Genomic DNA, 23670 nt, shown 5'->3' with positions numbered 1-23670 from the left:
CTTCGATGCATGCACAAAGGAACTTCACGGTTGCCACCTAGGCCTATCAGCCTACCTTGTTGTCACTATTCCTTGTTTGTTATTTTTACCGGTTTCCAGATGGTGCTAAAAGAATTACCCATAAGTTAAGACCCACATTTGTTCCGCATATGAATAAAATGCAATTAGAACTAGCCAAAAAATAATGCTCTGTTTGAGCACCTAATTTAAAAATCACATTGAACAGTCAGTCCTCCAGCAGTATAGTAAGATGTAATAATAACTACAAATCTCTTAGAGTCTGCATTAATACAACTTGTAAATGAAAATACAAATTCATGTCCACGTTGGTACATGTTTGACACCATTCTCCACTTCACATTCAAAGCAGGTTCAAATGAAAAACTAAAACACTCAATAATTATTGTTCATCTCCTATTCCTCTCCTTGGTTAAACAGTACCTGATTTAAGTGTTATTCCTAATTTCAAGAGCTACCTCAATTATACTGACTTCCATAAACATTAAAATGGTCATATACAGTGCTCCTTTAATCTCAGTTGTCTGCAAGTCTGAGTTTTCATTATAATCCTTTTTTTTACAGTGTAAGTAATTTCCTTGTAAATGCCTTAAAGGCAAAATATCTTGCCCACAGTAGTTTCAATTTCCTTGTGGTACTAGTAATTTTATAGGCACTGTGAACATTTATGATTGTTGGGAATCTTTATTTTTTATGACCGTAGTGAGAGCAGGTTTTACATTGGAGAAATCTGGGAATATAAGGTCAAAATTCTCCATTCTGTCAAAATACTCTAATTTAAAGTTTTGTCCAATAATCTGATTTTTGCTTATTTATTGATATTTCCATACTTTTTTCCACTTGGTTTGGTGTATATAGTATTTAATACACTGTATCTTCAAAGTTAGGTTTATCTTCGTTTCCCTGTTTTGGTAAAACTACTCTGTCTTGAATGTTGCTCTCTCTCTCATGTTTTGTAACTGACATTTGCATTATTGATTTTTGTGGTTAAAAGATAGATTCCTGAAGCTGAATTGTAGTTGCTTTGATCAACTATTTGCTTAATTTCATCTGAGACACATTACTGTTGATGGCCATCAAATTTTAACAGCGATACTTGTGTCTATTGGAACCAGGAACCTTGACTGGTTCTGGTTCCCAAAAAAAGTATCAAAATGCATCAGGGTTGGGAAGGACATCTTACTTTTTTTCAATGTCATGGTTCTGCTTTTTGTAACTCTCTAGTCTTGGGTGATTGAATGCTTTGGAAGGGAGGAATCTTAGGAATTTTCCATTTACATACATTGGTCTTCAACACTAAGAGTTCAAATTGTCATGGATCTTAGATTACTTTATTTGTTTAGGAAAGCCTCCCAACCACCAAGGGAACCTGCAGAACATGGTGTTATCACAGACGGTGACTGTCCTGAGAGAACTTCCTGGATATATGCTTTATCCTCAGAGCCTTAGGCTTGGCATAATTATCTCATTCAACCATGTCAGCTACCTGAATTTTATGGATTACAGGGCATGCTATCCATCCTCACCCTCCTTCATATTCCAAGAATATTCTAATCCATATTCAACTATACACTTATGGTTTCAACAAAAGGCCCATCCTGACAAATGAAAAGAGCAAGGAATGGGAATAAGGGTAAGACAGCCTGGCTAATTTAGCTTAAAACATGTATTTAAGAGCAATTTATAAAATATCTATTTAAGAGCAATTTATAAAATATCTATTTAAGAGCAATTTATAAAATATCTATTTAAGAGCAATTTATGATTTTGACCTAGGTATTTGTTCTCTACAGCCCTCCACCCAACGACAAACAGCTAGGAATTGGGGAGAGGACACTACAAAGATTTTATGGGAATAAAATCTGCACAAACCACAGGAAATCCATTTTTCATTCCTAAGCAGCATACTATTTCTGCACTGATATAAACACACTCAAAGTCTCAATGTATAATAAATTTCAGAGTATAATGGCAACTCTATGTCTTGAAATTAAATGAATCGCAACCCTTTAGAAAGAGACATTGACAACAGTGCTGAAACCCCAACTCAAAAAAATAAACCTATTAATGTATCTTTCATATGCCATACATACACTTCTGGATAATCGAAATTCCCAGACTACCAGCAAGACTACATCATTCCAACATTCACTGGATCTACATACAATCCTTTACCTGGCTTAAAAATTGTTTCCATGATTGGGAAAACTAAAAAAGGAAGTTGTGGAAAGGAGGAAAAAACAATTACTAAACAATAAAATCAACAAGGATGAACGGTACTACAAAAAGGAAAACATACGGTCCAGTACTTACTCCAATGGCACGTAGCCATTCCTTCTCAGTCAAGCTATCGGAGTAATCAACCTCCTTCTTTGAACGAGCTCGACGATCACCAAGCTCTTCCGGTTCTTCATCATCTACCTCCTCCTGTGACAACATAAAATATATAAATAAAAAATCACATCTCTTACTTTTACTGCAAGTCATTTGCACAGGCAACAGTATCTTAAGGGGCGCACCAACCGCCGAATTTCGAGGAATTATCAAACTTTAGTTATTAACAGTTTTCAATTGTTTTATGTCTAAATAAACATATCCTGAAGTGATAATGATAAAAAAAATTTTTTAGATTGGTTTACTGACAATTTTGTTCATCGCTTGTATGACACTGTGAACCACAAATTGTAAAAAAAGACCTGTAAAAAAGGGATTTTGACAAAGGAAAAATCTATTTCTGGGAGAAGACCTGTGTCACCCGGTGAAATTACCATCTAGCACACATTTCTACGTAAATTCATTGCTAAACATACCAGAGAAAAGCTAAATGCAATGCTGGGGTTACTACCCCCAGTGCAAGCTCCATAAAATGGAGTCGTGTATAGGAAAGGGTGAGTATTGTCACTACCACAGGCCTCTGCCCTGTAGATATTCCCAATCTCAAAATCCCCCAGAGCGAGGTGCCGTTACAATGCCCGCACCAGCTCCCCGACTACCAACAACTCAGCCGCCATATTGTCATTCCAGGTTAGCACCCCCCCAAAAGCTTGGCATTTTACCTAGGGGGGGGAAAAGAAGGAATAGTGGCGGGTCACCGGGTGACACAGGTCTTCCCCCAGAAATAGATTTTTCCTTTGTCAAAATCCCTTTTCTGGGCTTTGACCTGTGTCACCCGGTGAAATTATAACAGAGAATTAAATATACCAGCTTGGTGAAGCTCTTGGAAAACTACTGTGATGGAAAGAAATAAAACAATTAGTAAAAGTGAGTTTTAATTACCCAAGCCGAAAATCTCTATAATAACGTGAGAATAACAAGATGTGGGAACCATGCCCCAAAGTAAACATGATATACAGAACATCAGAACACGGTTATAATTGACTTAAATACTAACAAAAAGGAACAATAGACAATATGCAACATGGTCAGGAGTCAGGCTGTGAAGCATGCCTGACCCAAAGAAGACGGTAAGGGGAGTAAACGAGGCAGGTAGGCGAGAGAGAGAGAGAGTGACAGAATAGTTAGGAATGCATAGTGAGATCAGTCAGAGGAAGGAACAATGCTTCCTGCTGCCACTGTGGAAAATTTTAGAGCCTCTAGGGATTTGAGGTAGTGGCGTTTGAACATCGAAGGTGATTTCCAACCCGTATGTTTTTTTGAGATCGTCAAAATTCATATGATGGAAATAATTAGTGGAGGTGGCCACCGCCCTGATATCATGGACCTTAGGAACTGAATCTGGGTTAGCTTGTTTAATAAAGTACAAGATTTGTTGTCTGATGGCCTTCAGAGAAATACTTCCTCCACTTTCTATCACAAAAAGAGGGCCTGAAGTTATATTAGAGGTTCTGTCTAAATAAGCCTTTAAGGTAGAGACTGGGCACAATGACAGGTCTTGTGGAAGGGGGACAACCTTCCATGGGGACCATCTATCTTGCGGATCTTCATTTTTAGCGAGAAACTTGAGATCTGGGGCTAACAGAACTTCTCCTGACGGGAGGAAATCAACATGATTCGGTTCTCTAGATAGAGCTGACAGCTCAGAAATTCTAGCACCTGAAGCTCAACTAATTAAGAATAAGGTCTTCCTTAACAGACTTAAGAATGAACAATTCTGATTATCAGTATCTGATGCTAATTTAAGAACGTCATTTAAGAACCAGGAAACCGTGTGTGGACGGGTTGCTGGTCTCAAACGAGCGCATGCTCTAGTAATTGATGAAAAATAAGAATAAGTTAAGTTAATATTAAAGCCATTGATGAAAAATAAGAATAAGTTAAGTTAATATTAAAGCCATGTAAAAATACCTTTCTTAAAGCTGATTTGGCTGTAGTAATGGTACTAGAGGCAAGACCTTTTTTGAACAATGACCTGAAGAACGAGATTGCAAGGTTCGTGGTCATTTCTGTAGCTTCAGATTCTTTCAGGAACAGTGCTAATTTCTTGACTGCTGAGTCATATTGTCTGAGGGTAGATTCCCTTTTGTCTGATTCTAAGAACAGTGTATTAACCCTTTAACGCCAAAGCCCTATTTACAAAAACGTCTCCGTATGCGTTCGGTGAGTTAGCGCCAAAGCAGAAAAAAGTTTTTTCAAAAATCACAGCACGCTTAGTTTTTAAGATTAAGAGTTCATTTTTGGCTCATTTTTTTGTCATTGCCTGAAGTTTAGTATGCAACCATCAGAAATGAAAAAATATCATTATCATATATAAATATTAGAATATATGACAGCAAAAAAAATAACTCGTATATAATTGTATACAAATCGCTGTAAGCAAAACGGTTAAAGCTAATGACTTAATTTTTTTAGTTGTATTGTACACTAAATTGCAATGATTTTGGTATATAACAAATTTTAAAACGCTCAAAGCAACACAGAGAAAATATTATCACAAAATGATGCATGAACTCGTAACGAGCGGACGTAAAAAATTTTTTTCAAAATTCACCATAAATCAAATATTGTGCTCGAGACTTCCGTTTGTTGAAAAATGAAGCTAATTGATTGAATATTACTAGACTGTAAGTGTTTTGACTTACAATTGCAGTTTTCGACCATTTCGGTCGAGTTAAAGTTGACCGAAAGTCAAATTTTTCTATTTATCGTGATTTATATGAAAATATTTCAAAACTGATAAAGCTACAACCATGAGTTATTTTTTGTTGTATTGTAAATGAAATTGCGCACATTTTCATATATAAAACTTTATGTAACGACTAATATAAAACGGTGCAAATATTACGACAACGAGACGAAAGAATTTCTGAGATGTTGGCGGGTTACCAAGAGATGTAAGGAAAATGTTTTTTAAAAATTCACCATAAATCGAAATATTGTGCTAGAGACTTCCAATTTACTGCAAAATGAAGGTAAACGATTGAATATTACTAGAATGTAAGAGTTTTAGCTTACAATTGCGTTTTTACCATTTGGTCGAAAGTTAAAGTTGACTGAAGGTTGAAATTTTGGCAGTTATCGTGATTTATGTGAAAATATTTCAAAACTGATAAAAGCTACAACCATGAGCTAATTTCTGTTGTATTCTACATGAAATTGCACACATTTTCATATATAAAAGTTTATGTAACGACTAATGTAAACGATGCAAACATTACGACAACATGACGAAAGAATTTCTGAGATGTTAGGCCGAGTTACTGCGCGCAAGAGCGTAAGGAAAAAACATTTTTTCTTCAGAAATTCACCATAAATCGAAATATTGTGCTAGACTTCCAGTTTGTTGCAAAATGAAGGTACATGATTGAATATTACTAGAATGTAAGAGTTTTAGCTTATAATTGCGTTTTTACCATTTCGGTCGAGTTAAAGTTGACCAAGCTTGAAATTTTGGCAGTTATCGTGATTTATATGAAAATATTTCAAAACTGATAAAAGCTACAACCATGAGTTATTTTCTGTTGTATTCTACATGAAATTGCGCACATTTCCATATATAAAACTTTATGTAATGACTAATATAAAACAGTGCAAAAATTACAACAACGTGACAAAAGAATTTCTGCGCGGACGTAAGGAAAAAGTTTTTTCAAAAATTCACCATAAATCGAAATATTGTGCTAGAGACTTCCAATTGGTTGCAAAATGAAGGTAAATGATTGAATATTACTAGAATGTAAGAGTTTTAGCTTACAATTGCGTTTTTTGACCATTTCGGTCGAAGTCAAAGTTGACCGAAGGTTGAAATTTTGGCAGTTATCGTGATTTATATGAAAATATTTCAAAACTGATAAAAGCTACAACCATGAGTTATTTTCTGTTGTATTGTACATGAAATTGCGCACATTTTTTATATATAAAACTTTATGTAACAGCTAATACAGAACAGTGCAAAAATTATGACAAAATGACGAAAGAATTTCTGAAATTTTCGCCGAGTTAATGCGGGCGTAAGAAAAAGTTTTTTTTAAAAATTCACCATAAATCTAAATATTGTGCTAGAGACTTCCAATTTGTTGCAAAATGAAGGTACATGATTGAATATTACTAGAATGTAAGAGTTTTAGCTTACGATTATGTTTTTCGACCATTTCGGTCGAGTCAAAGTTGACCGAAGGTTGAAATTTTTTGTAGTCGACGTTTGCTACATCCACTAGGCATTCAACAGACAATTTTAGTCGACATTTGCTACGTCCAACAGGCATTTAAGGGTTAACGGGATCAATATTAGCATCTTTCTGAGCTGCAAATTTCATGAAATCCACAAAGCAAGGGCATCTTGGACTCTTGAGGAAGCTGACACAGTCCGAGTTTGTACTATTTGTGTCAATTTTGGTCTGGGGATCTGTATGCACCGGAGCTTCAGTTCTAGAAGAAGAGGAAACCAGTTGCTCTTCGGCCAGCTGGGCGCTACCAGAGACACCTGACCTTTGAATGTCCTGAGCTTGTGTAAGACTTTCATCAACAAGTTTACTGGAGGAAACAGGTAGATCCTCTGCCACTTGTTCCAATCTATTGACATCGCATCTGTGGAGTGAGCCAGAGGGTCCAGGTTGGGGCCACATAACAGTTTGTGGGTTGGCAAACAGGCCACATAACATGGAAGTTTGTGGTTGCTTTCTGTGGCAAACAGATCTACCTGGAGACCTGGGACCTGATTGCAAATCCACTCGAATGATGTTTTGTCCAGGGACCATTCCGACTCCAGCGGAGTTGTTCTGGACAGAGAGTCTGCAATGACATTCTGAACTCCTGCCAGATGGGTAGCTGACAAATGCCACTGGTGCTTGTTTGCTAAGGAGAATATTGCTATCATTATTTGGTTGATCCGGCTCGACTTGGAACCTCCCGTTTATACAATACACCACTATCGCACTGTCCAAGACCAGCCTTATATGGATTAGTCTGGTTGGACGCAGTTTCTTTAAGGTTAGAATAGAAAGACTGCCATTGCTTCGAGAATATTGATATGGAACTGGCGGAACATAGTGGACCATGTTCCCTGCACTTTTTTGTGTTGAGAGTATCCTCCCCACCTGCTCAGAGAAGCATCCGTGTGAATCACTAATGCCGGAGGGGGGAACTGGAGCGGTACTGACTTTGATAAGCACTTGACTGTTGTCCAGGGTCGAGTCTCTTCCTCAGTACTTGCGGAATTAGAGACACCTTGTCTCTGAATCTGATGTTGCACGTCTCCGCCATACTCTGTTTATGTCTTTCAGTTTGGCTTTCAGGAGTAGATCCGTTAGTGAAGCAAACTGAAGGGAACCTAAGACACTTTCTTGGGTACGGCAGGAAGCTTTCCTGTTCATGAGGAATTGCCTGGTTGCTTTGGCTATTTCTTTCCGCTTGGCTGGCGGAAGAGACAGCTTGCGTGAGTGTAGGTCCCACTGGATTCCCAACCACTGAAAGCGGCTCTCCGGAACTAGGCGGGACTTCTCCCTGTTTATTTGGAAGCCTAGAGATTCCAGAAAACCGATTACTATGGTTGTTGCTTTCCGACATTCGCTGGCTTTGGGTGCCCAAATTATCCAATCGCCCAGGTATGCGGCTAGCATGATCCCTTGAGACCGTAGTTGTTGAACTACTGTATCTGCCAGTTTGGGGAAAATTCTGGGGCTATGTTGAGCCCGAATGGCATGACTCTGTAAGGAGAGAACCTTCTCACAACGCTGATAACCTGCTATAGAGGTGGTTCAGGATTGTGAGCATGCGAATTGTGAGCATAAATTTGTCGCATTGAATGTATAAATTGAGACGAGACAAGTCTAGGATTACCCTTTGCTGACTGAAGCCTTTCTTCGGAACGCTGAACAGTCTGCCCTGAAACTTCAAGTGCCTCGCTTTCTTTATAGCCCTCTTTTGTAGTAGGTCCTTCACGAAGTCCTGGAGGGCTTTGGATGGTGATTGATGGAACCTGACTAGTGGAGGAGGGCCTCTGCTCCAGCTCCAACCCAGGCCCTTGGAGACTATGCTGTGGGCCCACGGACTGAAGGTCCATTGGTCCTGAAAATGATACAGCCTCCCGCCTACCTGAGGAGTCTCACTGGGCGAGAGATGATCTGCCTCCTCTCCCTCGGGAGATGGAGCGAGACACCGACTTGCCTCTAAAGGAGCCTCTGGCTCTGCTTCCCCTGGCGTTTTGGTTAAATGCCCGAAATGCCCCATGACTTTCGAATGAAGCATTGAAAGCCGGAGGCGTTACGTATGTAGGGAGGCGGCGTGTGCTGGGCTGGTTGAACCAGCACATACTGTGGTTGAGGCTGAGCCTTAGAGGTTGAAGGCTGGCCGGCTGGAGAGACCGAAACAGCCTGCAGCACCGTCTGGGTAGGAGGCCTTTTGAATTTCTTGAACCTCTTCCCGGGTCTGGGATGAGGTCCGGCAGACTCCGTTAACTTCGGCTTGTAGGGGAGACCCCAGCGGGAGCGGAGGCTTTGGTTAGCCCTGGTAGCTTCCTGACTACCAGGGCTAACCAAAGCCTACTACGTCTACCTCTTCCTGGGGGAAGAGATTAGCCCCCCAGATGGAGCTCTTCATGAGCCTATTGGGCTCGTGCCGAATAGAGGCTGCCGTAAAGATGTGTTTCCGGCAATTCATCCGAGCCACTATGAAATCATATAGGTCCTGCTGGAACCCCACCAGTAGGGATTTAGTAAGGACCTGAAAGAGGGCTTCTTCGTTATAGACAACCGAAGTTGCCTCCGCCAAAGTCAGGGAATGTAGGGACTGACTTAACCTGCCCTTGGTCTCAGCTTCGGCCTTCAGGAGAGAATCCGGGATTTTCAGAAGCTGCTCGCTGAAGAGGGCAGAAGCGCAGTCAGGGCCGAGCCTACCCACCGTAAAAGTGGCCGGAGCTCCCTTCCAAAAATCAGAATCTCCGGGGAAGACTAGAGAGGTGGGATCTGTCTCCCGGAGTTGTGGAAGGGGCTTGCCCTCAATGCCTGCCTGACTGGTAAGCAGGGCTACCTTAGTCGTGCAGGGGTGGGTATAGTATCTCCCACCGAGAACATCGTGAAACGCAACCCTTGACAGGGTAAGTTTCGTGTTCTCAGCTTGCCACTCTGTAAGCGTGCGCAACAGGGTGGATTGAGCCTGGTCCCTTGGAAAGATGACGGTTTCTTTGGGACCTTGTCCGATCTTATCCAGGCTTCCTCGGTAAGCCTGGCATAACCTGGGAAGGGGGGCAGTAAGCCAGGTGGGAAGAACTCTAGTTCCTCCAACCTGCGAGTACCCAGACCTTCGATGGTGAGGGTGTCTTCATGCTGAGGAGCATAAAGAGCCAGGCGCCAAGGGTTTCCCTTATCGAAGGGGGGAAGACCGGAAGCGTCCAGAACAGCCAAGGGCTGAGCGACTGTCCCGGCGCGCATAAACCCCGAGATCAAGCTCTCCTGGTTTTTCACCTTCTCTGCTAGGGATTTAACAGAGGCATTTGATGACTTCAGGTCGGAAGACAACTGGGAGGAGAGTTCGGTCAACTTCTCTTCCACCCTCTTGTCGAACTTCTCCATAAGAAGTTCAGCAAATGACTCTGGGTCAAAGGAAGGACGAGGGGGACTCGCCTTACTCTGCTTGGATCTCGATCCCTTTCCAGAGGGGGGGCCTTGCTCGTAGATGGCACGGGGCTAGGGGCCCGTGACGACTTCGAGGGAGCCCCGGAGCGAGACCTCTGGGGTTTGAAGGATTTAGACAAGGTCTTTGTTTTCACAGATTTTACCTTGGGGACAGTAGACCTTGACCTGTCCTCAAGGTAAGAGGATTTTCCAAACCCTCTAAAGGAAGAAACGGAAGAGGAAGGAGAGCTGAAAAGAGGATCAGAACTTTCTGCCTCACTTACCCCCTTACCTGCAACTTGGTGGTCCGGGTCAACGCTCATAGGCTCTAGGTTGAGGTTGATCGCCGCAACCTCCTCCGCTACCTCTCCGCAAATGGCCGCTTCTTCGTGGGAGGGTTCCGTCATCTCCCGGATCCCAGTGATCAAGGGGGCCGCTACTTCCGCCGGGACGGACGCTGAGACCCAGGCGCCGGGGTAGAGGATACTACAGATATCCTGAGACAGAATGTAGGGCTTCCCCGACCCGACGTTCCTCCCAAAGCCACTGACCCAGGTCTTGAGGGTTAACAGCGAAGAGTCGCGGGAGCTGCGGTCGGCCTGGAAGAAGGAGATTGCTAACTAACGAAATCTCCAACTGTCATAAATATATCAATAAAAGTCATAAACTCAAGAAAGAACAATGGTTAGGGGACATGTAGCTTACCGACTCATCCAACACTCGCTCGTAGAAAGCGTAGCACACCTCACATCCGTCGGGGTGCCAGACGATCAGGTCCCCGACTCGAACTGCACAGCCGGAGTGGGACTGACACACTTCGTGTTCACAAGCCTGTTGTAGGACCGCCGTGCACCCCTGCTCCTGACAACGTACCATCTATAAATGGAAAGATGATACATGAGTATGCTAATAAGGCACACCGGAGTAGGGTGCCAGAGCTGAGCCTTAATTTAAAATGACTGACGGAGCATGCAATGGTTCGGTCAGACCCCGCCGGAGAGATCCCGGCAATAAGGGGGTATATCTAACATACATGCGTAAAACGATAGGGACCGCCGGAGTAAATCCGGAGTTACTAGAAGGTCCAAAGTGTGAACATGCGTCATAAACAAAATAGCAGATTTACCAATACCCCCAGACATGGTCTGGTAGAGGTAAAGTAAATACACAGCACAAAATGGTTAACCCTAGTGTTTGCCAAAAAACAACAGATATGATACATTGGTTATAAAATTCCGCTTGGTGCCGGGGGAATCGAGTTACACCATACTTATGGTGGCGGCGGAGGAGGCAGGGTGAGCGCCGTCCAACCACACACCATACCCACCAGAGTGGTTACAATAACGAGAGGGTAACGGGAGACCCGACAGCACGGCGGAAGTAAGATCTGGCCAAAGTCACGATAGATACCCAGGGAATATGGTCGATGTTCTAGTTGTATAGAACAGGGAACAAAACAAGGACAACAATAGCTAGCAGAAGAGCGGACACCGAGACGGAGGCCAGTCAGGTGGATAACACTAATTGGATACCGCATTAACTCTCCACGGGGTGACGGACTAAAGAGAACGACAACCCTGGGCAGGGAGAAACTCGGTCACGCGCTGATGCTAGGGAAGGGTAGGGGATAGGCAAATGGAGGGAACCTACAGCAGCGGCCAGAGAGTGGGAGGGCACCCCCCGGACGCCGATAGCGACCCCCCCCCACGAGGCGTCGATCATGGGAGAACGACAACCAAAAGGGGGGAGAAAACTAGGATACACTCCATAAGCTAAAAGGATGCAAAGAGGTGGTAATGAATTAGTGGTGGCCAGGAGTGGGGAAGCACCCCAGACACCAAAAGAACTCCCACGGGTGCCGATCAACAGAGATTGGCGACCCTGGATAAGGGAGAACTAGGGAGAACCACTCAATGCAAAGGAAGGGGTAAGGAATGTTAGGCTAGCGACATGGAAAAACAGGGGTAGGGCTCAGAGCACCCACCCAAGGCACACTTCACGATGTACACGAAGACAGCCAAGGGTGGAAGGGAGGAGGGAGGGGGGAGGGGGGTGGTAGGAGAGGGGGGGGACCCCACGAAGCTAGGATGCCTGCCCAGACACCGACGGCTCGGACAGGAGTAGGCTACGAATAAGAAGACCCTCGCTATTCTAGCCTAACCTTACTAGGACTCAAGAGTTCAATCGGGAAGGCCGAAATAAGGGGAGGGGGAAAACATAGGCCTAATAACACCCATCCGAACCAGACGACATCATCGGGAAGGTACAAAACGTGAAACTCTCCTACTCACCCAAACCTCCCTCCAAGCTTAGGGGAGGTGAGCAAAGAGCCGTAAGGTAGCCTAACTTCCTAGGCTAACCTACTGAAGCCGACCAGCGGCCAAGAAGGCTAGCCCAGGAGGACAAACACGGGAATTATCAGACTAAGGTAACACTAAAAGTTAACCACATAATGTATAAAATAACGTACATCGCATATATGAAAATAGAACTTAAATAATAAAAGACACATGTAGAAGGGCGGTCCAAACCAATCGCGATATGAGACGCGGATGGTAAAATGGCCAACCCTTACGATCAAGCGTAAACAAATTAATCCAAAAATATCAATGTCATCCGTTAACATATAAATTAGTGAAAATAAATAGCATAACTGTACCATCTCAGAGAATATACCCGTGAGCTGGAGGAGGAATGGGTCCAAGGATAAAATGGAATTATGATCACACAGGCGAGAGGGGGAAATCTCATAGCCTAAGAGAGGAGAGGACCCGCGCCTCCCCAGGGAAGGGGTAATTCAGAAAAAACTAACTCCGACGAGGAGTGAATATGAAATTATGTAAAAACACACATAAAAACATATTATCATATAAAAAGGGGACAAAGTCCCACCGTAAACCACACAAAGACTGAAGGTCACGTGAGGTCGGGAGCAAGGCGGCCGAGACCGGCGTCATATTCAACCCCCTAATTATTGAATTAGAAGGTAAATAAAGAGCCTCAGCCGCCTAAAAACAAAAGGGAGATGGTACTCAACTTAGGTGAAGAAAATTCCTGGACGGAAGACATAATATCGCACAGAAAAAGGCAAATGAAGCACACCGTTGATAACAACAACAAGGCGCTGACGCATGCTAAAATGGAATGACAATATGGCGGCTGAGTTGTTGGTAGTCGGGGAGCTGGTGCGGGCGTTGTAACGGCACCTCGCTCTGGGGGATTTTGAGATTGGGAATATCTACAGGGCAGAGGCCTGTGGTAGTGACAACACTCACCCTTTCCTATACACGACTCCATTTTATGGAGCTCGCACTGGGGGTAGTAACTCCAGCATTGCATTTAGCTTTTCTCTGATATGTTTAGCAATGAATTTACCTAGAAATGTGTGCTAGATGGTAATTTCACCAGGTGACACAGGTCAAAGCCCAGAAAAGTCTGTATAAATAATTCAGGATAGGATCAAGTCAGTTATGTATGTTTCGGACTGTTTTATGTGCCAATTAACATATCTAGATGATCAAGTTATGCATGTTTTGGACTGTTTTATGTGCCAATAAACATATCTAGAAAGTTATTGCTAAAAAAAATTGTTTAGACTGATTCACAGACAATTTTGTTCATCACTTGTGTGGCACTGTGAACGACAAATTGTAAAAAACAAGAGACTATGAATAATCCTGGATAGGAACAAGTTTCAGTTATTAATCGTTTTGGACTGTTTTATGTGTAAGTAAACACATCTTGAAACGTTATTGCTAAAAAAGAATGTTTAGATTGGTTCATGGCCAATTTTGTTCATCGCTTGTACAGCACTGTGAATGACAAATTGTAAACAAAGCATGTAAATCAAATGTGAAAAAAATTTATTCAAAAATAACTGTCAACCACTAAAATATCCGATAAAACTTTTCTTTAATTGCGCAGCCTGATTCCTGCCAGTCGTCAACCGGGGCAGGTTCCTCATACATGGACATAATTTTTCCTATAATGCCAGGTCCTGACCTAATCAGATCTTACCTACCTAACCTAACCTGGCTGGGGCTGAACCCCCCCAAAAAGGCAGTAACCTGTCCCAGTTGGCAACTGGCGGGAATCAGGCCGCACAACTAAAGTAAAGTTTTACAATACATCCCATTCTCTCTACAGGATGTGTCAGAGAAAACAGGTTATAATTATATAGGGATAACTTCCTCTACATGTCCAGTTTCTCTCAAGATTTTTGAAAGCCCAAAAATATTTTCCTTTTGCAGTATAGTATTCTCAAAAACTTACCTTTTCAAAACTAAATGCTTATTTCTCCAAGAAAACTGAACCAAATTCAATGAAACTTCTACAGTGTAGTATAACTATACAGTATATCATTATTCTGTGATCGGGAAAATCGCTTTTCTGTGCAAATTTAAATTTACATATTAATTTTGAAAAATTACATCATGATTTTTTTCAACTGCAAAACAAATGAACTTAGAGGTTGAATGTCTAAATTTCCCCACAAGAGAATTTTCATTATTAGTTGTAGAATAAGTGGTAAAAATTTGAAGCAAATCACTTCAGTCATACGGCAGAAACAGTCATTTACTTTATAATGGGGCCTTATGGTGGCAGCGCTCCCCTTAAACACAAAAACTGATTTCTTAATTTCTTAATAAGCAATTTACCTATAAATTACCAAAACCACTTTAAATAAAGCTAAAATATGCTTCTTTCTGGGGCTTCAGATCTAAATGTAAGCCAATAAACACCATGGAAAGGAGCAATAAATTCACTTTTACATTACAATAATTAACTGCTCCACTTTGAGAATATATGACCTTCACATTCTTAAACACTGCTGCTAAGTGGAAGTACTTACGGAATCTTCTTCCTTCAACATCCATTCTGGCAATTCATCTTCTGCCATTAGACGTGCCCTGGTTTCTGTGCTCTTTCTATCCTGATCAACTTTTTGGAAGATTTCAAACTCATCTTCCCCTCGAGCAATCATCTGATTGATGGTCTCATCATCTGGAGCTTCATCCTCTTCCTAAAGTTAAAAGTCACAAATGAAAGATTATGATCTTAAATTATTAAAAAAATCCATTCTCTTATAAAAATCTTTGAGATTATAACCATTAGGGAAATTAAAATAATATAATAAAAGCTCCTCTACCTATCAATATAACCCATTTTTATTTTTATTAACCCTGGGAAGTAAACAACATTAAACATGCCTATCTTTCAAATGTTAATACACTGTGGATGGACTACTCATGCCTAAGATTGTAACACTCGATCAACTTGGACACCACGTCTACTTGCATAATACTAGGTGTTACAGTAAACCCCCTGTATTCGCATATTTCTGTGGAATGTATATACACATTATTCGCAGAAAATTCGCCCATTCGCAGTATTTTTCACTAAGAAATATTCACTAATTACTGTATTTTCATATTTTCATCACAATATGCACTTTTTGTGATATAACTATTAAAATACTCAGGTATAAGCATTTTTAGAGATTTTTTGTATTTGAACTATCAAAATAGGCAGTTCTAAGTGTTTTTAGAGGGGTTTTAAGTATTCGCAGATTTTAGCTATTCAGGGGGGGGTGTGGTATGCATCTCCCCAGTATGGGGGGTTTACTGTAATCATAAGCCATAAGACAAAGTGTTTCACTCCCAACTTTGGCATTCATCAGTATAAATTTTGACAAATAGGGGGATAGTTGAAGCATGTTAGAGAAAGATAGGTTCCATCATATGGGGATCATGATTCACACTTACTTCATCTTCTTCATTATCATTTGAGAGAATAGCTTGGAGGAACTGTCTTCGGTCAGATCCTGTAGACTTCTGATCAAACATACCAGCTTGAATGACTTTCTCATCCATGTTGAGCTTGTAACGTGCAGCAGCCAAAATACGTTCCTCCACGGTGTTAACAGTCATGAGACGTAACACACGCACCTAAAATGAAGCATATTATAATTTTAACAGAAGTCTCGCATGACATATCAAATTAACCACATTTAAACTATAAGAAAAATTTTTATAAATAAGCCATAATAAAATTACTTGGAACAGGTTTAATTATCAAGTATTTACAGAAAATACAACATCAACAAACCTCATTCTTCTGACCAATACGATGGGCACGATCTTGAGCCTGTAAATCTTGATGAGGGTTCCAATCTGAATCAAAGATGATGACAGTATCTGCTGACTGTAAGTTAAGACCCAAACCACCAGCACGAGTAGAGAGTAAGAACAGGAAATATTCCCGGGATGTGTTGAACATGCGCAGCAATTCACCTCGATCCTCTGACTTGGTCATGCCTGTTGATAATGCATTTAGATACAGCATAAATTATCAAACTTCATAAACTTTAAAAAAACATAAATACAACTGTCAATACCACATTAACAACTAAAAACACTAATAATATATAAAGAAGTTCAACCAAACCAATAAGTAAAATTTTTGGCTACTACAATGACCTCAAAGTATTTGCTCTTGAACTCTACTGTAGATAAAACCTGGAGCAGGAAAGTTGAAGCCCATGAGCCACCTATAGTTTCAGAGCCCTAGCATTAGGATGTAATGAGCATCCACTGTGATTTTAAAATGGCCCTGGTAGGCAATTATTTGCATAGAACTGAATCTATATGCAAAAGAATGATAAAAAATAAATTTGACAAGATACTAATTTGGCAGCTTGTGGCTTGTTATAAACAACAATATTTTTTCTACTCTTCTTATGCAGAATATTCTTCTATAAAACTGAGCCCCAATGCAGACCCATATCCTAGCCTTGGAACCAGTCATTCAAACCAACCTGAATTTTTACTACAAAAGTATCTATGGATATTACAACTGACATCTGCAGGTTTGTTATTGTTATGAAGAAAGCTTTCAAAACTGTGTTCACATATATCATAATTTATGTGTAAGACTTCTGTCTATTGTAGTCCACCCCAGATGAGAAGGAACATGACTAACGTAAGTAAAGGCCCTTGGATGAGCCCCTTCACTGGCCTTGCCCTTAAGCCAGACATTAGCATGTGAGAAACATTTTCTTGGACTCTCTCGTGAGGTCAATTCTGCGCTGCTTACAAATTCACTTCCCACAGCTTCAGGTGGCATCACTCGTGAAGTTGTCTCTATTCCTACAACCATAGGTTCCTAGATGTGTGACCCTTCTTCCTTTGTGTGTGATCTCGTTCAGGGCCCAAATCTCCCTACACTCTACATCTCCTCGACTTCAGGATAGAAGCCCTTCTGGCAGGTGGCACGTTACCCAAGGTCATGGCTAGGAATGAGTTCCCCGACATTTTGGCTTCCCTTCAGGCCAAGGTAGTCTTCTTGGACTTTGAGTGATGACCACTTTATTATTATTAATTATTATTATTATTATTATTAATTATTAATTATTATCATTATCATTATCATTATTATTATTATTATTATTATTATATTATTATTATTATTATTATTATTATTATTATATTATTAAAGTAATTTAACCAGACCACTGAGCTAATTTATTCAGCTTTCACAGGGGTGGCCAGAAGGATTTGTCTTTATTAATGAAGAGGTTTAGATTTTACGAAATTGCAGTGCTTCAAAAATTTTATAACTGGGTTAACTGAAAATTATGGAGACTGTCCAAATTTCTTTAACTGATTTGATTCCATAACTTGATATTCGTTGTCAATTATATTTTAAGTATTTACACAAAAGATGTGCAACTGTTGAAATTACTCTACAGTCTGTACATATAGGGATTGGCTCATGCGGACTATTCGTCAAATATCCATGGGTCAAATGTGAGTGACCAATTCTAAGACAAGTCAAAATTACTTGTCTCTCTATCCGTTTGATATAATGAATTCCATACCCCAACACTGGGCTTGATTTACTTTGTTATTGTCATGTTTACTGTTCCATATATTCCGACATTTATTGATTATAAAGGGTTTTTAAAGATGTAGCATAATCAATAACAGGAATATATGTGTGATCTTGTCATAGTAGCTAACGCTGCAACTTTGGCAGTTTATCAGCTTCACTTGTTGTAGTCAACAGCATCAACTCCATCTCCTTCCTGCAAGTCCATTAGTGTAAGAGTCAGAATTGCTTTGTGTGCTAGCTATGAAGACTTTTCACTTCTGGGCAGAGGTGCTAGCTTTCATGATCCAACTGTTTTAAGGTTTAGTTTATACAAGACCAACCCCTCAACAGGAGTCCCAAGTTCTCCAGTCAGTATGGTCTCTATCCTCAGTTATCTGCAACCTAGTTAAAGACAGACGGAAGTTCCTACTCAGATCTTCAGCGGAGTTACTGAATGTTGGGATTTGTTCATGTAATCTTCTACCACCAGTCATGGCAGATTCAGGCTTGGTCTGGCAAGGGCAAAGGCAATAATGCTCCCCACACTTGATCTGTTGAGATGGCAAATTTTTTATCTTGTCAAATGTTGGATGGCCCCTTTCGCTCTCTGGCCCAAGCAAGAGTGGTTACTTGGCATTCCGGAAGAATTAACCATGAAAGTGTCAGCAAATGCCACATGAAAGTTCGGTATTGTTCTTAAGGCCTCATATACTTGTAAGTGATAAAATCAATGCAACCTGTTTTGGGTCATTTGTCCTTCCTTGACTAGAATACTGTTCTCCAGTGTAGATGTCTACTTCTGCCAGAGATTTATCTCTTTTCGATAGTGGTTCATGGTAGTAGGTTTTTGTTTCCTAATATGTATTAGCAGCTGTATTTTAACATAGATCTTTCACATTCACAATTGATCCCTGATCCCCTTTTCCTGCTGAAAGCAACCAGATTCGCTGAACAGCACCCCCAATATGCAGTAGATGTGCCTTGCTGTTGCACTTCTCAGTTCCAGAGATCCTTTAATCCTCACATCACTGGACTGTTAAACAGCCTCCCTGAGGAACTTCAAAAGTTCAAGCGAAGATGCAATGCATTACTACCTCTAATACAATTCTCCTCATGTTTTAATAATTTACTTACATTTTTATCAATTTATTTTTTCTTTTTAATAAGCGATCTCTTCCTTCTGCATTTCCCATTACCTTCTGTTACTTCTTTCTAATTCTTTAGAAGCTTGAATTTCTAGTCTGTGTCCCTGTGAGCTTGCCCCATATGAATAGGGTTCCTTTGAATAATAATGGCTGTCATTGTTAAATTGTACAAAGCAATGTAAGTAACAATGAGGATTCTCAAAGTTTTCATACATTGTCTTGCTCTTCTACCCTGCTTATTTTTCCACAGTGATTGTTCAGCTTTTCAATTTTCCCTGCTACAGTTCTTCCTCTTCAATAAAGAGTCTAATAAATTTGATAGAAGTCTGGTGAACTCCTTCATACATAAACAAGTATTCCTAACAAAGTATTAAATGCCTTCATATATGAAAATGCATGACTGAAAAGCCTCTTACCATCCAATCTTAAATACTTGAAGCCTTTAAACATGAGATAATCTTCCATAATGGTCATCAGCTGGGTCATTTGACAGAAGAGCAGTACACGATGGTTTGTAAGGTGAAGCTTAGGAAGAATTCGATCAAGTAGTTCAAATTTACCAGAGGCACGGTAAATATCCGGACTGTAAGGAAAGACAGAAATTACTTCACATAACACTAAACCAAATTCACAAACTTACATACTACCATACTATGACACTAGCATAAGAACAATTATCACTCATTACACCATACATGTGCATACAAAAATAAAAATGACAAGTGATCATATGTTAGTTTTAGAAGTTTAATCATTATTATTTTATTTTTATTTTCTGCATTAGTGAAATGGTATGGGCGTTACAAAATGTATAAAAAGCACGTTTAATTTTATAAGATGGTTTTATAGCAAAACATGCTTTATATATGTTTAAAAGTATCGGTTTGTGTTGTGGCGTCATAGGAAGTGACGTCATAGGGCGACAAATGGCAGGAGGGAAAAGATGTAAACAAATGCAGGCAGGAGTGTTAAAAAGACTAAGGTGCGGTAGAGAGAGCTCTCTGATGGTTAGGTTGTCAATTTAGGGTTGTAAGTCTGTTTTGTGGTTTTTTGTAGTCGTAAGCTGGATTATAAAAGAACATGAACAGATGGGTGGATTGCATAATTGTAGCATTTTTGGATGGGTTAAGCTAGGAAAACTTTCAAATGGTAGCAGAGCACGGTTAGTTCAAAATGGACAGATCTAATGGTAAACTTTTGGAGATGGAATGGAGAAGAGACTGTCCAAGATTTAGCAGGACGCAGGGCGATTATAAAGGATAGAGAGGACAAGTCAAGGATTGGCCTGTGGTGTGTGGAGAAGTTTAAGCTTTAGAAGTAACTGAAGGAATAAACAGAGATGAACTTAAGGATAAAGAAGGTTCAAAGATAATCCTGTCCAAACCAGATGAAGTGTATCTAAAAGATATGCTAATGGAAAATTACAGTAAAATGAAAAACTATTTTGAAACAATGAGAATCTAGTGAAAAGATGACAGATTTTATAATTACGTATGAAAAGGCAGAGTTAGAATGTAGTAGAGCGACAGGGAAAAGCATGCTTGAAGGGGAAGCAAAAGGTTTTCACATACTAGAACACGTGAATCACACAGAAAATCAAACACAAATAGTATTAGCAGCTTGTGGTCAAGGAAAGTTGGAATATACAACAGTGTCACAGACAATGAAAACAATATTTGAGGGATTAGGGAATAAAGAGGAGGGGGAATGGTTGGGATCAGAAGGCTATGCTAACTTTGGGAGGGGGAGGGAAAACCAAAGATATCAGGGAAAAGTGAATCGAGGTAGAGGTGGAAGAAAACCTATAAATAGAGAAGGGAAAGTAACAGTGTGTGCAGTATGCAAATCAGAATGGCACTAGGCTAGAGATTGTCCTCAGAATTTTCAAAATAAGAAGAAATCAGAAACTGGACAAAAAGAAGAAAAAGTTTATATAGGAGAAGTTAGTAAAATGGAGGAAGAATCTTGAGGAGAGGTTGATGCAATTTTAGACACAGGATATAAATCAACAACTTGTGGGGAATTGTGACTAAGCATGCATTGTCATGGGTCTGAATCAGGAAGAGTTGAGGAGAACGAATGATACTAAGAAAGAATCTAATAAAGTATTTAATTTTGGTGTTATCATACAAGTCAAAAGGAGTAACGGAAATACCAGTGAGATTGAAAAAAAAGTTTTATTTGAAGACAGAAATTTTGTGGGGTTATGTATCATGGTTACTAGGTAAGAAAACCATGAGTAAAATGGGTATGACTATAAATTTAAAAGAGAACTGTGTTAAAATAGAAGTATTAGGGGAAATGATGGTAAAGTTAAGAGAAGACAAACAGGGCCACTTAAGAATACCAATTTTGAGGAGGAAGGCAGAAGAAGAATTGTTACTGGAGAGATGAAAGGGAAAGAGTCTAAGGGAAATTAAAGGTGCAATGATGAAGTTACATCAACAGTTTGGTCACAGAAGTGGAGATAAAATATGGAAGCTAACAGAAGAAGCACGGTGGAGTGATGGTTTGAGAGAGAAATGAAGAGGAAATAAAAAAGTTACTAACAGACTTGACTGCAAGTTGTGAAGTATGTAAAAGATACAAAAGAAACCCAGCTAAACCAGTAGTGGGATTTTCTTGGAGTAAAACATTTAATGAAGTTGTAGCAATGGATGTGGGAGAGATAGAAGAAAGAAAGTTCTTGGTAATGGTAGATATGGCAACGAGGTATTGTCAGGCTTTTTGGATAAAAGGCAAGAAACCAGAAACTATTATAAAGAAACCCTTTGACAGGTGGTTGCTATATTTGCAGCGCCTCCAAAAATATTATCGGACAATGGGGGAGAATTTCAAAATGAAAAAGTAAGGAGGATGGCAGAAAGATGGAATACTAAAGTATTGGCCACAGCATCTGCATCTCCATGGAGCAATGGAATGTGTGAAAAGACGGTAGGCATAATCAAAGAAAGCTTAAGAAAGATGAAAGATGATGAGGAAGTGGATTGGTCCATAGCATTAAGATGGGTAGTGAGTGCTAGGAACTGCTTAATAAATAATGGTGGTTTCTCCCCTAACCAATTAGTATTTGGAAAAACCCCTTCTTTGCCAAATTTAATGGGAGAAGAAAGTTCAAGTCCTGCAAGCAGAGAGAAAGGTATGGAAGAAAGCATAGTAAGGGATACGCACTGAATACAATGCATAAGGCCAGAGAAGTCTTCTTCTTCTTTTAACGTGCTTTTTTCCCATTTTTGTATGGGGTAAGCACGATGCCTTCTTTTGAAGGACTTTTGATTTGGCTTTGGGGTAGACCTGTAGTCTCGATCAGCTGCCCTGCCTGACATCGCTTAGACCCCAGTAACGATGTTTCATGTATCATACAGGACCCAACGCCCTTTCTTCCCAGCAGCACTGGAAGTTGTTGCGCGGGTTAAAAGAGACGTGTGAGATGTTTGTTATGTTTTTAGAAGGTGTTGTAGTGGCTTTGTTTTGTGTGTGTATTTAGTCTGTAACACCCATTTGCTTTTTAAGCAAACCTATCCGTTGATTACATATATAATCCCGGGAAACGGATAGCAAAGTGTCTGCCTCTCTGATCAGTACTAAATTTGAACCGCGCCACAGACCTCTACGAAGTCAAGCTGCTGCTGTAAGACTGAGCCATCAAGGGTGATAAGGCCAGAGAAGTGTTTATCAAAAATGAGTCTTGTAATAAAATAAGAATTGCTCTAAACAAAAATGTCAGAGAACACAAATTTGAAGAAGCAATAGTGGGAGATGAGGTATTCTATAAGAGAGAAAATGAAAATGAATGGAGAGGAGCTGCTCAGGTAGTGGGAGTATAAGGTAAAACAGTAGTGGTTAAACTTGGGGATTCTGTAAGAGAAATAGCTAGAATACATGTTACTAATATTCAAAGACTATCACCAGAAAAAGAAAAGGTACCTAAAATAGATAAACACACACACACTGTGAAGGAAGAATCCTGTGCATCAAAGGAAGGGAATATAGATAGACAGGAAGGAAAGGAGATGATAATGGGCTGGAGAAGGAGTTCAGACATAGAAGAGACTATAGAAAGAGATTTGGCAGAGGAAACACTGGAAGATGAAGGGGAAGGTGAGGTAATAGAAGGTGAGGTAATAGAAGAGATACCCAAATTCAAAATGGGAAACAGAGTTAGAGCTATAAACAAAAATACAGGAGAAGTAGAAGAATGGACTATATTAAGTCTTGCAGGAAAAAGATCAAGCAAATCTTGGGCTGATTCATACAATGTAGAAGACTCACATTCAGGTGACAAAGGATGGGTTAACTTAAAGAGATTAGAGTCATGTAGAAAAAATTGAAGATGAAGAAGAGGTTTTGCTAGGATTTGAAAAATGACATTTTTATAATAAAATAAAGTTTTATATATACTTACCCAGTAATTACTTAGCTATGAGTTTTACTCAAACGGCAGTTAGAATTTTGAACAAAGACAAAAAGCGATTCTTTTGTTTATATAGGTGACTATGCCGCCCACTTGGGGAAAGGAATGCGAAGAGGAACACCACCGCCAACACGACAATTTGTTTATGCCAAAAAGAGTCCATGTGCACGGAGGCGGGTGGGCTACATCCGTAATTACTGGGTAAGTATATATA

The 23670-nt window shown here is 40.2% G+C and overlaps 1 protein-coding gene across 25 annotated transcripts in view; it reads right to left on the bottom strand.

Annotated features, from left to right (window-relative positions):
* Positions 1 to 23670, bottom strand: part of brm (ATP-dependent helicase brm) — a 134207-nt gene that overhangs the window by 32670 nt on the left and 77867 nt on the right. For all 25 annotated transcript variants that reach the window (XM_067125907.1, XM_067125894.1, XM_067125912.1 and 22 more), the window contains exons 15-19: positions 19459 to 19625; positions 16134 to 16342; positions 15791 to 15973; positions 14878 to 15048; positions 2332 to 2445 (exon numbers count right to left, since the gene is read on the bottom strand). In XM_067125907.1, coding sequence (XP_066982008.1) covers positions 2332 to 2445; positions 14878 to 15048; positions 15791 to 15973; positions 16134 to 16342; positions 19459 to 19625 — 844 coding nt within the window. The remainder of the gene's footprint in view (positions 1 to 2331; positions 2446 to 14877; positions 15049 to 15790; positions 15974 to 16133; positions 16343 to 19458; positions 19626 to 23670) is intronic.

This window comes from Macrobrachium rosenbergii, chromosome 23 (assembly GCF_040412425.1).
Source record: "Macrobrachium rosenbergii isolate ZJJX-2024 chromosome 23, ASM4041242v1, whole genome shotgun sequence".
NCBI classification, from domain to species: domain Eukaryota; kingdom Metazoa; phylum Arthropoda; class Malacostraca; order Decapoda; family Palaemonidae; genus Macrobrachium; species Macrobrachium rosenbergii.
The sequence above is the reverse complement of the archived record's forward strand: the minus strand, read 5'-3'. Positions and strand labels throughout refer to the sequence as shown.